Source organism: Carcharodon carcharias, chromosome 2 (genome assembly GCF_017639515.1).
Source record: "Carcharodon carcharias isolate sCarCar2 chromosome 2, sCarCar2.pri, whole genome shotgun sequence".
Lineage (NCBI taxonomy): Eukaryota > Metazoa > Chordata > Chondrichthyes > Lamniformes > Lamnidae > Carcharodon > Carcharodon carcharias.
Genome location: NC_054468.1, coordinates 13,716,052 through 13,733,533, shown reverse-complemented (window position 1 = coordinate 13,733,533; position 17,482 = coordinate 13,716,052). Strand labels below are relative to the sequence as shown.

The window sequence follows — 17,482 nt, the reverse complement described above, 5'->3', positions numbered from 1 at the left end:
GGCAAACATACTCCACGTATGACACAATCATGATCTGACTCTAATTACGCAATCAAAACTGTTAATAAATATTTTAAAATACACTATCGTATCTTTCTTAGATTTCTCCACCCGATGGAAATAGTCCATCCATGTTCTCAAATCTCTCCTCATCAAAAAGCTTTTAGTTCCCAATATCATCCAGGTGAATTTATGCTGTATGATCTCTGTGACTTTAATGGTCTTTTTTTATAATGGGGCAGCCGTAGCCTGTCCATTGCCTATACAAAGTCAATGACCTTCCTTCCATCATAAGGTCAGAAGTCGGAATGTTCATAGATGGCTACGCAATGTTCAGCACCATTCGCAACAGCTCAGATACTGAAGCAGCCTGTGTCCAAATGCAGCAAGATCTGCACAATATCCAAACTTGGGCTGCCAAGTAACATTCACACCACACAAGCGCCAGGCAATGACCACCTCCAACAAGAGAGAATCTAACCATCACCCCTTGACATTCAATGCCATTGCCATCGCTGAATCCCCCACTATCAATATCCTGGAGGGTTACCATTGACCAGAAACTGAACTGGACTAGCCATATAAATACTGTGACTACAAGAGCAGGTCAGAGGCGAGGAACCCTGCGGCAAGTAACTCACTTCCTGAGTCCCCAAAGCCTATCCACCATTTACAAGGCACAAGTCAGGTGTGTGATGGAACTCTCTCCACTTGCCTGGATGAGTGCAGTTCCAACAACACCCAAGAAGCTTGACATCATCCGGTCAAAGCTTGATTAGCACCCCATCTACAAAAAAACATTCATTCCCTCCACCACCAACGCACAGTGGCAGCAGTGTGTACCATCTACAAGATGCACTGCAGGAACTCACCAAGGCTCCCCAGACAGCACCTTCTAAATCCACAACTGCTAACATCAAGAAGGACAAGGACAACAGATACATGGGAACACCACCACCTGCAAGTTCCCCTCCAAGCCACTTACCATCCTGACTTGGAAATATAGTGCTGTTCTTCACTGTCGCTGGGTCAAAATCCTGGAACTCCCTCCCTGACAATACCTATGCCACATGGACTGCAGCAGTTCAAGAAGGCAATCACCATCACCTTCTCAAGGGCAGGTGCCTAGCCAGCAACCGCCCACATCCCATGAATGAATTAAAAAAAAGTGGCTGGCACGCTCAAGCTATCCAGCATAACTGTTTCAGAATACTGACCGTAAATATGCATCATATGGCTGATGAAATATACAATCCTTAGAATGGCACTTATAGGCAGACTGAATTTAAGAATCTGTACTGTATAAACTACATCAACACTAAAAATTACCACCTCAAGTTATTTGTGGCTCTTCTCTCCCCACCTTGCCCGCAAATCACTAACTCTTTAAAATTTGGCAAAACCGCTATGAATTCATCCCTGCACTGGTTCAAATGTGTGATCAAAAATTACTTTTGCATAAATAATGATATTTTTAGAGATCCAGAAACTGTTATAAAAGCTACAGCACGTTTCCCACCACTTTTAACATTTGTAAAGCTGCAAGGCTTTTGTGCTCTAAAATTCTTGTGACAATCCATTCCAAAAACGCTTAGGCATAATACTTCCATTACTACAAAACATCTCACTCAGTTTTACAAAGAAACTAATAAATTTTGCATTTATCGGAAAAATTTAACTCCTTCACGGAAAACTGCCCTTTACCTGACATAACACTGACTGGAAAGCACTGGTGACGACAGTAATGGAAAAAAATGATCAGCAGCCCTAAAATAAAAGCACTGTGATCTGTGATAAGCACACAATTGAACCAATACAGAAAAAAATGATGGATTCATATTTGTTAGTATAAACACAAACTATAGTTAACCCATTTCTTGTGCAGAACATCAAGACCAATGACTAACACTGCTTTAAACAAGATTTTGCTTGCTGCTCCCAATTGCATTTCATTTTAAATGCAACAAATCTGCAACTGCTTTATAAAATGCATCCATGGTAGCTGCATACAATTTTTACTGACACAAAAGGTAGAATTGTGAAACATTCTAGCTTTGGCAAACAATTTGTTGTCAACTTTAAAGAAGATGAACTAACCCTTCAGCACTCTTAACCGCTCAGCTAGCAATGTGCAGCACTCATCCATATGGACATACTGTTTCTGGTTTTGATCCTTGCTTTGTCATGATTTTGTATAAGTCGCTACAACTATCCTTAATTTCCCAGATGATTAATGTCCAGTAACCATTGCTGGAAAGTACATATGTGCATATATCCTACAAGAAAAACATTAGGCTCAGGTATAAAAACAGAAAATGCTGGAAAAATTCAGCCAGTCCGGCTGCACCTGTGGAGAGAGAAACAGGGTTAACACTCCAAATCTGTATGACTCTTCTTCAGAGCTGGAGAGGTAGAAATGTGATAGGTTCTATACTGCTAAAGAGAGGGATGGAGTAAAATAGAAGGTTAGGGGTAGGTGGGAGCTCAGGCGAGATTTGACAAAGATGTCATGGACACAAGACAAAGGGAGTGATAATGATGCTGTTAAAGATTAAGGCAGGTGCTAATAGTGGCATTAAGGTCAGATAGCAGCGTGCGTTAATAGCAGAACAAGGATCAGCACTCTGTGAAAGCAAGACATAAGAAAAAGTTAGACTGGACCTTGTGGGGGAAGGGGTTTGGGAAAAATAAATATCAAAATGGAGGACAGAGCTCAGGGTCCAAAGTTGTTGAACTCAATGTTGAGTCCAGAAGGCCATAAAGTGCCTTATCGGAAGATGAGGTGCTATTCCTCCAGCTTGCATTGGGCTTCACTAGAACATTGTGGCAGGCCAAAGACAAACACGTGGGCATAAGAGCAAGATAGTCAATTGAAATGTCAAGCAACAGAAAGGTCAGGATCATGCTTGTGGACTGAGCAAGGGTACTCCACAAAGCAATCACCCAGTCTGCGTTTAGTCTCTCCGGCATAGAGGAGACCGCATTGTGAGCAGTGAATGCAGTGGACTAAACTGAAAGAAATGCTTCACCTGGAAGGAGTGTTTGGGGCCTTGGACAGTGAGGAGGGAGGAGGTAACGGGGCAGGTATTACACTTCCTGCGATTGCATGGAAAGGTGCTATGGAAAGAGGATGAGGTGTTCGGGGTGAAAGAGGATTGGGCCAGGGTGTCAGGGAGGGAGTAGTACCTACAGAATGTTGACAAGGAAGGTGAGAAGGTGATGTGTTGGTGGTGGCATCATTCTTCGCGGAAATGGCAGAGGATGATCCTTTGAATGCAGAGGTTGGTGGGGTGAAGAATTGAGGACAAGGAAACTCTATCGTGGTTCTGGGGTGGAGGGGAAAGGGTAAGGGGAAAGCATAAGGGCAGAAATGCAGGAGATGGGTCGGACATGGTTGAGGATCCTGTCAACCACAGTCAGGGGAATCTTGGCTCAGGAAAAAGGAAGACATGTCAGAAGCACCGTTTGGGTAGGGCTGGAACAAGTTATGTTCCACATTCCCGACAAAAAGACAGGCATAACGGAGTCCATGCGGGTACCCATGGCCACACCTTTGATTTGTAGGAAGTGAAACAAATTAAAGGAGAAATTATTCAACAAGAGAACAAGTTCAGCCAGGCAGAAGAGGGTGGTGGTGGATGGTGACTGTTCGGGCCTCTGTTCAAGGAAGAAGCAGAGAATCAGAATGTCCTGGTGGGGGATGGATGTGTAGAGGGATGGGATGTTCATAGTGATGAGGTAGCAGTTATGGCCAGGAAACTGGAAATTGTTAGGAATGTAGGGCATTAAAGGAATCCCGAATATAGGTGGATTAGGCACAGGTATAATGATCAGTAGAGTCAAACTGTCTGCTAATAACTTGCTGTTGAAATACAAGTATGAAGAATGGCCATTTTGGCAAAGTATCACCTATCAAAGACTACCTGTGGAATTTGAATATGAGTCAGCATCTTAAAAGGGAAGAGAATTTGAAAAATGCAGAAAATGCAACCCTCGTGTCTGGAAGTCTAACATCCTAAACTGTTTTATCAAAATTCACATTTGGAAAATTAACAATAAGATAGTTAAACAGATGGTGAAAATGAACTGAAACTATGTACAACTGTGGTGATTTTTTATGGCTTTACAATAAGGTCAAGCCAGCTTTCAATGATATTAGGAAACACTTTTACACACAACGGGTGATAGAAGTTTGGAATCTCCTCCATAAACAGCAAATGATAGTCAATCAATTGTTAATTTCAAATCTGAGATCGATAGATACTATTTAGCCGATAAGTAATATAGGATAAGGACAAAGGCAGGTATATGGAGTTAGGTCACAGATCAACCATGATCTCTTTGAATACAAGAACAGGCTCAAGAGGCCAAATGGTTTACCCCTACTCCTATGTTGCTACAGTCATACCCCTCCATACTGGGAGCATATAAAAAAGAGAAATATTTGCATTTACATAAAAGCAAAATACCATGGATGTTGGAAATCTGAAAAAAAAAACAGAAAATGCTGGAAAAATTCAGCAGGTCTGACAGCATCTGTGGAGAGAAAAACAGAGTTAACGTTTCGAGTCTGTTTGACCCTTCTTCAGGGCTATCTGAGCTCTGAAGGTCATACAGACTCGAAACATTAACTCTGTTTTTCTCTCCACAGATGCTGTCAGACCTGCTGAGTTTTTCCAGCATTTTCGGGCTCGCGTTTATAATTGAGTTTTCATGGCCATGGCATACCAAAGCACTTTACCACCAATGAAGTACTTTATGAAGTGTACTGACTCCTGTAATGTAGGAAATTCAGCAGCAAATTGGCACACAGCAAGCTTCCACTAACAGCAATGTGATAATGACCAGATAATCTGTCTTTCCCTTGACACTGAAAGATAAATATTGGCCTGGATACCCACAATAACTCCTCTGCTCTTCCTCAAAATAGTGCCATTGGAGCTCCAGCATTACACTGGAATGTCAGCCTTGATTTTTGTGCTCAACCCTCAGAGTGGGACTTAAACCCACAACCTTCTGACTGAGGTGATGTAAAAGTCTATAACTATAGCCTTGTTGCTTTAAGTTTCAATCAGAATGATACTAACTCATGATTAGAATTTCTTCACATTTTCCCTTTTTTGTGAGATTAAAATGTACATCTCCAGCATATTTGTTAACCTTTGAAAATTTACTAAATGGGCTAAGGGAGATGGGGTTAAATCTTAATAAAAGCAAAATACTATGAATGCTGAAAATCTGAAATAAAAACAGGTAATGCTAGAAAAACTCAGCAGGTCTGTTAGCAACCGTGGAAAGAGAAACAGAAACAGGGTTAACATTTCAAGTCGAATATGGCTTCTTCAGGACACTTCTCCAGGGGTTAAATCTTAGCTCAGTGGCGTCAAAAAAAGATACTGAGTAACGACACTTTTTGATAAAAGGTGGCCACATAGTAATTTAAAGTTAAAAACAAAAAACTGCAGATGCTGGAAATCCAAAACAAAAACAGAAATACCTGGAAAAACTTAACAGGTCTGGCAGTTTGTTGAAGGGTCATGAGGACTCGAAACGTCAACTTTGCTCTTCTCCGCCGATGCTGCCAGACCTGCTGAGTTTTTCCAGTATTTCTGTTCTTGTTTTAGTAATTTAAAGTCATGGCACAGTAATAAAAAATTGGATTATTTCAAGAAAAATGTTGCTGCAATATAAAATATACTCGAAAAAGGAGTAATTTTGAAAACTATTACATGCTTAAGTCAAATAAATAAAACGGGATTTCAATTTTTAACTGCAGATTCCATCAGGAATTTTAATTAAAAGCAAATGCATGGGAAGGTTATTATAACAAAAGCATGAATGAACACCACCACATATTGGACTGTATTGCTCATTTCTCACATGACTGCCATTCTTTTAATAATCTACTAGTTAATTACCTACTCCAAACATAAAGTGCCATGGGATGGAGACTTGATACAATCCCCTTTTATAAGCTGGAAATGCCAGTGATGTCAGCAGAGCCTGTACAGGTGGGGTGGAGAGGACAGATTTCAGGTGGGAGTGGGAAAGGACAGTAATGACTCACACAGTTCCACGTAAAAGAAACAAAAACTGTGGTTGTCACAGCCCTAACCACTGGATACACATCAGGCCCACAGAGATTACTTATTGACACTTGTGCTTCCTGTTCTTTTGCACTGTCAACCACAAGAACATCTTGACACACTTAAAGCACCTTCAAATAGAGAGAATTACAGTATCTTCAGCCAGGATTACAAAAAGCACCCATTAAAGTGCTTTTCGATGACCTATGGTTTTGAAAGGTGCTATGTAAATTCTTTCTTAAACTGAAGCTCAAAATTAATTGAATTGGTTTAATCATGGCCCATTCCCACGCATTGCACTGCGTAAAATTAAACAGTTTCATTGATTTCACGAGGTCTGCACTTCTCAAGCAAGAAAACTGTGTATTTTCATAAAACCTACCACTAGCAATCATCTGAAAAAAGAAAAACTTACATTTATATAGCAACTTTCATGACCACCAAATGTCTCAAAGCACTTTCCAATCAACTTTTACTTTTGAAGTGTAGTCACTGCTGTAATGTAGGAAATGCGGCAGCCAATTTATCCACAGCAAGGTCCCACAACAGTAATGTCATAATGGCCATGTAACCTCTGTTGCGATGTTGATTGAGGGAGAAATATCGACCAGGCTATCAGCAATAACTCCCCTGATCATCTTCAAAATAATGCCACAGGATCGTTTACGTCCACCAGAGAGGTCAGACAAGGTCTCCATTTAATGTATCATCCAAAAGACAATACCTCTGACAGTGCAGCATTCCATCATTGCTGCACTGGAATGTCAGATTTGACTTTTGTGCTCACGTTTTTGGAGTGGAACTTGAAATCACAACCTTCTGACTCCAAGGCAAGAGTGCTACCCAATGAGTCATGACTGACAAACATCTGGTCATAAAGACCAACTACAAATGTGGTCAAAATTATAACTGTAACTTCACATCAAGTGTTCTTATCAAATAGGCACTATGCCTCGCCCCTTACCCTAAACTCTGCCCCCATTTCCCCCTCCAAAATTGTAGTTCATAAAACAGTGAAATTGCTAATTTTATAGTGATTATATGCAAAAAAAGGAAAGGAAAAATTAATGCTGTGGTCAAAGTTGTGTCTTTCCTATGTTTTGTTCCCCCAACTTGCCTAAAATTCCACTGCCCATATCACAACCTGAACAAAGTCTTGCTACCCTATCAGCATTGTCCTTACTGACCTGGATTGGCTCTCCTTCCCCAAGTACACTGGGGCACATTTTCAATATGCCATGGTTTCTGCACCAGGCACCTGATCAGCAATATCATTTTTGCATCACAACGCTAAATTGAAAATCCATTTCACTGAATTTAAAATTCTTGTCCTTATTTACAATTCCCTCCATAGACTTTCCCTTCCTACACCTGCAACTTTTATCTCTATATTCCAATGTGTATCCTCCACTCTTCCAAAAATGGCCTCCTTTTCATTCCTCCTCTCCTTCCCACCACTGGCAGCCGTGCTGTCAGGCATAGGGGTCCTATGCCATTTTTATATTGTTAATCAAGTGATAAGAGTGTAGCCCTTGCATACCAGTCTTAGTGCAACTATTGTAATAACAGGCTGAAAATCAAATCCTTGTATTCAGAGGGTGCATGCGCTGGATATAACTGTACTTATGCCATGCTTTCAGCACTTGTGCAGCAGTGCATGGAAAAAAAGCACTGCATTTAGCCAGTGTGTGTGTCATTTTTTTTTAATTCATTCATGGAATGTGGTCTTTGCTGGCTGGGCCAGCATTTATTGCCAATCCCTATTGCCCTTGAGAAGGTGATGGTGAGCTGCATATTGATATAATGACATCATATCAAAAGGGACTGCACTGCATCTGGATCAGTGCATTTACTGAAAACACATAGCACAGCAGCTATTGGGAGGCAACAATTGGCCCTCCCGACTACTGCTTTTAGATTGTACCAACTGGTAGTCATAGGTTTGCCTTAACAAATAGACAATGCTGAAAGAATGATGAGTGTGTCACAATCACATTGTTCAAGATTTGTAATACAAGTACACCAAATATCATACAAGTACAGTGGAGTACAAAGCCTGAACAGAATCAAATAATCAAACTCAGGGCATATCCCAAACATAAAGGCTCAAGTCAGCAGTATGACTTCAGTCAGCAGGCCTGACCTGCAAGGCAAAGGTCACTAAAGGCCAAAACAAAATTTTCCACTTTGTAGATGGAAGTGTATGTAAAACAAGTTTCTTCATCAGCACTCTTCAGCCGAAAGGCTATAAGGGTGTGTATAATTTTCTATATTGACTAGATGTTTTGTGCCTTGACCTAACATTTTAGCTATCAGCTACAGGTTTTGAAAGCAATGGACATATTCAGCCTTTCGTACACACAGAGCTCGAACGTAACAAAGCAAATACAGCTAAAACATGTAATGTGCCTAGCATTAGCCCAGTTCAGAAGCTTATGGAACCAATCATCACAATATAAAATTAAAACATTCCCCTCCATCGCTTAGTGCCAAATCCATTCCTCCTGTTGTCTCTGGCCAAACCTATCTTTGGGAAGCTTGGCCATGAAATTTATTGAAACCAGGATGACTACTGAAGTCCCTTTCTTTTCAAACCAGAACAAAGTACCTCTTACATAGCAAGGACATTAGTAAGAAGCAGGTTATTTAAATCAAAGCTCCTTATACAGGTTGGCAATAACTAAACACCCATTTCTTGTTCACATGGTTAACTATGCAATTTAACAGCTGAAATATCTCCACAAAGGTGATGAAATTCAGTCTACATCAGTACGCTGAATAATACACTGTGTCCAGTGGTACTGCACATCATATACAAGCACAAACACAGGCCTTGAATTTACCTCCAAAATCCATTCCCCGGCATCAACAGTATTTTGTTTTAGTATCACTCTACTCTGCCCCAATGTGCCTCAGCCCCAATTTCAATAGGGCACCTGCAACTACGCCAGAGTGACGTTTTGTTTCCCATGAAGAATGTTCCCACTCATAAAAGGATCAAGAATGATAGGGCACAAATTTAAAGTGATTTGTAAAAGAAGCAAATATGATGTGAGAAAAAACTTTGGTTCAAGTCTGGAATGCACTGCCTGGAAGTGTGGTGGAGGCAGTATCTATCGAAGCATTCAAGAGGGCATTGAATAATTGAATAATTACATGGATAGAAACAATGTACGAGAGTGCAGGGAAAAGGCAGGAGAATGGCACGACCTCATAGCGCTCAATTGGAGAGCACGTGCAGACACGATGGGCTGAATGGCCTCCTTCTGCGCCTAACAATTCCGTGATTTTGATTTCCCAAACCAGTGGTCTGAATGAGATTGTCAATCAGTGCCAAATTAGGACCTGTTTTGTTCCAAAGGCTCATGCTCACTTAGAACTGGTTTGAGTTCTGTCCGGGTTTTTTTTTGCTTAGGACCATTTCGGCAGCAAATTTTGTCCCTTCAGTCTGGGCTGAGTTTGAACTGGGTCTGAGGTGAAAATCAGTGTCTAAGCCACTGCGCCACTCAGTTCACACACAGCAGAGATGTGTGTCATCTTAAGAAAAAGGAAACAATTTGCATTGATAGAACCTCGCTTCACAGCATCAAGACATCCTGAAGCGCTGTACAGCCAAGGTAGTGGTCAGTATTAAAACGTAGTAAACTACCACAAACAGTAATGAGGTTCGTGTCAGATAATCTTTTCAGTAGTGTTGGCTGAAAGATAAACATTAACCAGGAAATATTTGTTGATTGTAATTTATATCATTAGCAAAGTTAGCCTTCAAATCAAGTTTGGAACTTACCTTTGCAAGCACTCTTTTTCGCTGGCTATTGAAGTTGAATCTCTCTTTCATTTCTTCTAGGTATTGCTGCAAGAACTTTTCATCAGATGTTTCTGCATATTTACGGCTCAGCTGCACATAGCAACGCCATTTGGCAGAATCAAAGCCCCAGTGGCAGGTTCTCTTGTCTGGAGACCTGTGTGAATGTAGCACAAACTTCTGGGGAGAAAACATCATGTGGCAGTCCAAGCACTGAATGCAGGCAGCATCAGGGTGATTGTAAAACTGTGGCACAAACAGGCCTTGGCATTTCCCAAGACACCAATGTTCCACCTCAAAGCTGGAGCCAGTGCTTTGTAACTGGGCAAGGCAGGTTTTACCAGGGAGTTTGTTGGCATCTGGAGGCAGGATACCTGGATGAACCAGGGCATTACATAACCTTTGAGCATCAGTCTGGGTTATAAGTCCACAAGAGGGAGCATTGAAAGGCAAGATGCCCAAGACTTTGAGAATTTGTAGCTGCTCTGCTGTACATCTTGAGCAGTAAATATACAATTCATCACAGACAGTGTTGATCTGTTGAAGAGAGAAATCTCGAAGCACTGAATTTAGGACCTGTGGCAAACACAACCTCTTCTCCCCACCAACCATGAAGCATGAGATGGTCTCTCCCTCTAGTGAAGTGTGTGTGAGCTCAGTTGAACTGTCTGAGGGTATAAGCAGTGGTCCTGGCAGCACAGGGGGTGATGTCATGGGTACAAGTCCTCCTGGTGGCATACATTCTTGGGTACAACGGGCCGAGAATGCTGCTGGCCCACCTAGAGAGCTCTGACTGCTCAAGTGAAACTGTGCCAATGTGTGTTTGAGAGCAGGGTTAAGATCCAATGGACGAACTCCTGATAATAGGCAAGCTTTGGACACACCCATGTCTGTGTGTACTGTCTCCTCCAGTCCAAGGCCCTGCCCACTTTCCTGTTTTACTCCCGGGGCTTTGAACACATTTGTAATTCTATCAATACCTTTTCCAGCATTGCTTCTTTCTCCCACTCCATCGCATATTGGCTCTTTTTTCACCATTACTTCACCCAAGTGTATTCCATCCAGTACCCTCAAAGCTCCTTGTACACTTGCCATCACTGCTGGGAAAACTGCCGGATGATGTGTTTTATTTCCAGCCACACTTGTAGATTAAATTACTTTCGCCTACAAAATCAGCACACAATGGTCTTCTTCCTGCATTTCAACACATTCTGGTCACATACCACTGACAGACTAGAATGCCTTGAATAAGTTTCTATATCATCAGCTACTTAAGGCAAAAGACGAGTTTTGATTGCTTCCACATTTGTACTTCTCTGTCGAATTAATCCCACGTACACAGTGCCGAATTGTGCAGTCCCATTCCACTGCCAATATTCAGACTCGTACGAAGACCACACCGACACACACTATCTGCTCAGCAGGTGGCGAGCCCACCTCCTTATCTGAAATTTCTCAGCACTGATTTGATCATTCGCCAGATGGGAGGAAATACACCTAACCAGAAAGCAGTTGGATCCAAACCACTATTTCACGTGGGATGTGCCAAATGCACGGCAAACCGTCCCCACTCCTGCCGTCTTCCTCTTCCTTCCTTCCTTTTCACAGCTGAATTTTAATACATCTTCAATCCAAAGCACGTCTGATGCGGCTCAGTGAAGACTGACATTGGGCTCCTTACTTGGGGGGCGGGGGGGGGGGGAAGGAGAGAGAGAGAGAGATGGGTGCAGAAGGAAAAGAACTGGAACCACTGCTGCAGTCTCCTCAAATAAGACGATGATTTTTCCCCCCTTTCTGCCTCCTTTGCAGCATCAGTCTGTGGGAGTGACTGCCGACTGAAACCTTGCCCCCGGGGTCAGCCCGGGCTGTTGATAATGACGGTGGCTTTTCTCTCCCAAATCCAGTTTCCAAAATCCAGATGAAGAGGCGGCGAGGGGGAGGGGAGGGGAGGAGGGGATGGGATGGGATGGGGGAAGTGCTGGAGATTGAGGGACCGTCAGATCCAGGCTCCGGGCCGCTTCACTTTAATTTTCCCTCTATGTGTCTGCACCTATGATGGTTAAAAATGATTGCAAAGTCCCGATGCCAAATGGTTGCTGTTCGCTGACAGGCCGAGGGGGCCGCTCGCTTCTCCGGGGACCTGTCAACACTCGAGCCCCCTCTCAGCGGCTTCTCCTCCTCGCTTACTTCTCCCGCTTTCTTTTATCTGCAATTTTTTTTCTTCTCCTCCTCCTACTCTCTCCCGCTCTTCAAAGCCTTTAACAATCGTTGGGCCCCGGCTCTGTGACAGAGACACTGTCTGCCTGTCTCCTCAGCGACTCTCCCTCTTCCCTCCGCCACCGTGCACTTACACTGATGATGTCACCGCCACACAGAAAGCGCCGACGTCAACGCCGCCCACGCAGAAAACGTCGACGTCACCTGGCGAGACGGTGCTCTGCTCTGACTCACACACTCCGGCCAGACGTGGGCGCCCTATCACGTGGTCACTTTTTTTTAAACCCAGTTTAAAGGGACACCCACTGTAAAGAATTGAAATAAAACCTTCTCGTTTACATGGGTGGGGGGGCTAATGGTGATATCACTGGCTAGCCATCTAGAGGCTCAGCATAATGTTCTGGGCATTAAGTTCAAATCCCACCATAGTTGCAGATGGAATTTAAATTAAATTAAGAAAAATATTGAACACCCACAGGGGGTTCCAGGATTTTGACCCAGCAACAGTGAAGGAACGACAATATATTTCCAAGTCAGGATGGTGTGTGGCTTGGAGTGGAAGTGTGGTGGAGGCAGGTTCAATCGAGGCATTCAAGAAGCCATTAGATGATTATTTTAATAGAAACAATGTGCAAGAGTACGGGGAAAAGGCAGGGCAATGGCACTAGGGCATAATGCTCATTTGCAGAGCCGGTGCAGACTCAATAGGGAGAATGGCCTCCTTCTGTGCCATTAAAATTCTGTGATTCTGTGAATTTGCAGGTGGTGGTATTCCCATGCGTCTGCTGCCCTTGTCCTTCAAGGTGGTAGAGGTTGCAAGTTTGGAAGGTGCTTTCGAAGGACCATAGTGAGTTGATGCAGTGTCTTGTAGAAGATACACACTGCTGCCACTGTGCATCAGTAATGGAGGGACTGACTGTGTACAGAATCACAGAATTGTTACGGTGCAGAAGGAGGCCATTCAGCCCATCATGCCTGCACCGGCTCTCCAAATGAGCATTATGACTTAGTGTCATTTTCCTTCCTTTTGCCCATACTCTTGCACATTGTTTCTACTCAAATAATCATCTAGTACCCTCTTGAATGCTTCAGTTGAACCTGCCTCCACCACACTTCCAGGCAGCACATTCCAGACTCGAACATCTCATTGTATGAAAGTTTTTTCTCATGTCACATTTGCTTCTTTTGCAAATCACTTTAGATCTGCTCTCTCTCTTTCTCAAACCTTTTATGAGTGGGAACAGTTTGTCCCCATCTACTCTACCCAGCCTCCTCATGATTTTGGACACCTCTATCAAACCTCCTCTTAACCTTTTTCTCTCCAAGGAGAACAGTCCCAACCTCTCCAATCTATCTTCATAACTGAAGTTTCTCATCCCTAGAACCATTCTTGTAAACCTCTTCTGCACTCTCTCCAATGCGCCTACATCCTTCCTATTGTGTGGCATCCAGAACTGTACACAATACTACAGCTGAGATCTAACTAGTGTCTTATATAAGCTCAGCATGATCTCCTTTCTCTTGTACTCTATGCCCCTAATAATAAAGCCCAGATGCTATATATATACTATATGCTTTATTAATTACTCTCTCCACCTGTCCTGCCACCTTCAATAATCTATGTGCATATACACCCAGGTCCCTCTGCTCCTGCACCCCTTTAAGGATTGTACTGCTTACTTTATACTGTGTCTTCATGTTCTTCCTACCGAAATGCATCACCACACACTTCTCTGCATTGAATTTCATCTGACACCTATCCTCCCACTACACCAACTTGTCCATGTCCTTTTGAAGTTCTACACTGTCCTTCTCACAGTTTACAATGCTTACAAGTTTCTTATCATCCACAAACTTTAAACTTGTTCCCTGAACACCAAGATCTAAATCATTAATATATATCAGGAAAAGCAAGGGTCCCAATTCCGACCCCTGGGGAACTCCACTACAAACGTTTATCCAGCCTGAAAAATATTTCTGACTCCTATCACCCTGCCAGTTTTGTATCCACATTACTACTGTCCCTTTTATTCCATGAGATGTACCTTTTCTCACAAGTCTGTTGTGTGACACTGTTTCGAATGCCTTTTGGAAGCCCATGTGCACCACATCAACAGCATTACCCTCATCAACCCTCTCTGTTTCCTCTTCAAAAAATTCCAGCAAGTTAGTTAAACATGATTTCCCCTTTAGAAATCTATGCTTGTTCTTCCAATCAACCCAAATTTTTCCATGTAACTACTAATTCTATCATGAATAATTGTTTCTAGAAGCTTCCCACCACTGAAAGTAAACTGTAATTGTAATAGAAAATTCCAAACATTACACCCTTATTCAAGAAAGGTTGTAGGCATAAGCCTAGCAATTACATAGTCTTCTGGCACCTCCCCTGAGTCTAGGGAAGACTCAAAGACTATGACCAATGCCCTTGCAATTTCCACTCTTACTTCCTTCAATATTCTAGGATGCACCTCATCCGGTCCTGGAGCTTTATCAAACTTAAATGCTGTAGGTTAATCCAACATTTCCTCCTTATCAATTTTGAATCCTTCTAGTGACAGAGTTTCCTCCTCTGTCACCATGGCCTGGGTAGCAACTGCTTCCTTGATAAAGACAAATGCAAAGTATTCACTTAACACCTCAGCTATGCTCCCTGCCTCCATGTGTAAACCACTTTTTGGTCCCTAATCGGCCCTACTCCTCCTTTTCCCATCCTTTACAGTTTATGTGCCTATAGAAGACTTTGGGATTCTCCTTTGTGTTGTTGGTCAATCTTTTCTCATAATCCCTCTTTGCTTCTTCACCTCTCCTCTGAACATTTTATATTCCATTTGGTTCTCAATTGTACTTTCTACCTGACTTAATTTCTAACTCCTTTTTCAGCCAGGGAGCTCTGGATTTGTTTGCCCTACCTTTTCCCTTTGAGGGAATATACCTTGACTGTACCTGAACGATTTATTTTTTGAAAGTAGCCCATTGTTCAGCTTCAGTTTTTCCCACCAACCTTTGATTCCAGTCTATCCAGCCCAGCTCCGTTCTTGCCCCATTGAATTCGGCTCTCCCCCAATTAATTATTCTTACTCTGGATTGCCCATTGTCCTTTACTACCATCATCCTAAACCTTACAATACAATGATCACTGTCTCCTAAATGTTCCCCCACTAACACTTGATCGACTTGGCCCACCTCATTTCCAAGAACCAGGTTAGCAGCGTATCCTTTCTTGTTGACTTGGACACATACTGCTGTTGAAAATTCTCCTGAACACAATTTATGAATGTTTGCCCCTCTCCACCCTTTACACCACCACTGTCCCAATCTATATCCAGGTACTTAAGGTGGTGGATGGCTTGCCAATCAAGTGGGCTGCTTCGTCCTGGGTGGTGTCGAGCCTCTTGAGTGTATTTGGAGCTGCACTCATCCTGGCAATTGGAGAATATTCCATCACACTCCTGACTTGTGCCTTGTAAATAGTGCATAGGCTTTGGGGAGTCAGGAAGCGAATTACACCTAGCCTCTGACCTGCTCTTGTAACCATAGTATTTATCTGGCTAGTCCAATTCAATTTCTGGTCATTGGTAACCCCCAGGATGTTGATAGCTGATTGAGAGATAAATGTTTATAAGAATTCTAAATAGTGTCATAGGATCTTTAATGTCCACCTGAGAGGGCAGACGTTAGACATCTTATCCAAAAGACTGCATCTCAGTCATGCCATTAGTACTGCATTGGGAGCATCAGCTTGGATTATACGCTCAGGTCTCTGGAGTATTTAAAAGAGTGTTGCCAGCTGACAGAGTACAAGAAACAGACCTTTCAGTTCAACCCCAAGTCTTATTCACTAGTTCTCAGGATGTGGGAAATACTGGTGATGTCACATGTATTACCCATTACTCAGAAGATTGAGAGTAAACCACACACTGTGGGGTTAGAGGCACACTGAGAACACAAGTCCCTTCTCTCAAATCATATATAGAGCAGTTTGGGTTTTACAACAATGTGTAGTATTCATTGTAATTTTTCCTGGTACTCGCCCACAGATTTACTTGGTAGATTAACAGAATTGGGTTTCACAAATTGTCATGTTGGGATTTGAACTCTCAGCCTTTGGACTGTTAAACTATTACAATCACATGGGAACTTTGTATCTTAATTTACTCATAGGTCCTGGATTTAACCAATAAATGAAGGGTTCTGATATCTCAAAGCTTCTGACGGCCTCAAAGAGCCATTTAACCACCCGAGGATGTGACTGTGTCTTCCAGTTCCAGTAAGATTGAGTCTCATGAAATGTCTTTAATTTGTCAGAGAAAGCAAAGTCATCCACTCCAGCTCTTACAAACATTTAAGTGGCTCCAACCTCAACTCCATCAGCCTCCCTGGCTGCTGTGTCAGACTGTTCTAATTTTGCAAAACCAATAGCCAGGACAATTAAACAACTAACAGGAAGAGGAGGTTCCATGAACATCCACTATATAGAAGAGCCCAGCACATGCGTGCAAAAGAAAAGGCTGAAGCATTTGCAACCATCTTTAGCCAGCAGAGCCAAGTGGATAATCCATCTCGACCTCCTCCTAAAATCGCCATCGTTACAGATGCCGACCAATTCAATTCACTCCACATGATATCAAGAAACATGCGAGTTCACTGGATACAGCAAAGGCAATGGACCCCACCATGAATCCCAGTTGAAGAGTTGCACCCAAGAACCAGTAATGCCTCTAGCCAAGCTGTTCCAGTACAGTTACAACACTGGCAACTACTCGACAACATGGAAAATTGCCCAGATATGGCTTGTCCACAAAAAGTATAGTAGGTTAAACCTAAACCAGCTGATTACTACTACATCAGCCTACTCTCAGTACACTGATAGAAGGTTCTTTGACAGTGTTATCAAGTGACACTTACAAAGCAATAATCTTCTCACTGATGCTTAAGTTGGGTTCTGAATGGATAGAGGATTGGCTAACTAACAAGAGACAGGGAGCTGGGAGAAATGGGACATTTTCAGATTAGGAAACTATAGCTAGTGGGGTATCACAGGAATTAGTGCTGGGCCTCATATATTTAAAATCCATATTAATGAATTAGATTGAAGGGACAGAGTGTAATGTAGTCAAATTTGCTGGTGATGTAAAGATAGGTAGGAAAGCAAATTGTGAGGAGGACACAAAGAGTCTGCAAAGGGATATAGATAGGTTGAGTAGGCAAAAATTTGGCAGATGGAGTGTAACATGGGAATATATAAATTAGGAGCAGTAGGCCATTCAGTCCCTTGAGCCTGTTCTGGCATTCAATATAATCATGGCATATCTGATTGTGGCCTCAAATCCACATTCCACCTGTGCCCTCATTCCCTTTGACTCCCTTGTTA

General features: G+C 42.5%; 1 protein-coding gene and 1 long non-coding RNA gene across 2 annotated transcripts in view; one reads left to right on the top strand and one right to left on the bottom strand.

The window, feature by feature from the left end:
- Positions 1 to 12,237, bottom strand: part of skila (SKI-like proto-oncogene a) — a 79,007-nt gene extending 66,770 nt beyond the window's left edge. Inside the window, exon 1 of the mRNA XM_041213173.1 lies at positions 9,874 to 12,237. Coding sequence (XP_041069107.1) covers positions 9,874 to 10,986 — 1,113 coding nt within the window. The 5' untranslated portion in view covers positions 10,987 to 12,237. The remainder of the gene's footprint in view (positions 1 to 9,873) is intronic.
- Positions 1 to 17,482, top strand: part of LOC121291698 — a 123,501-nt gene that overhangs the window by 62,020 nt on the left and 43,999 nt on the right. The window lies entirely within an intron of this gene.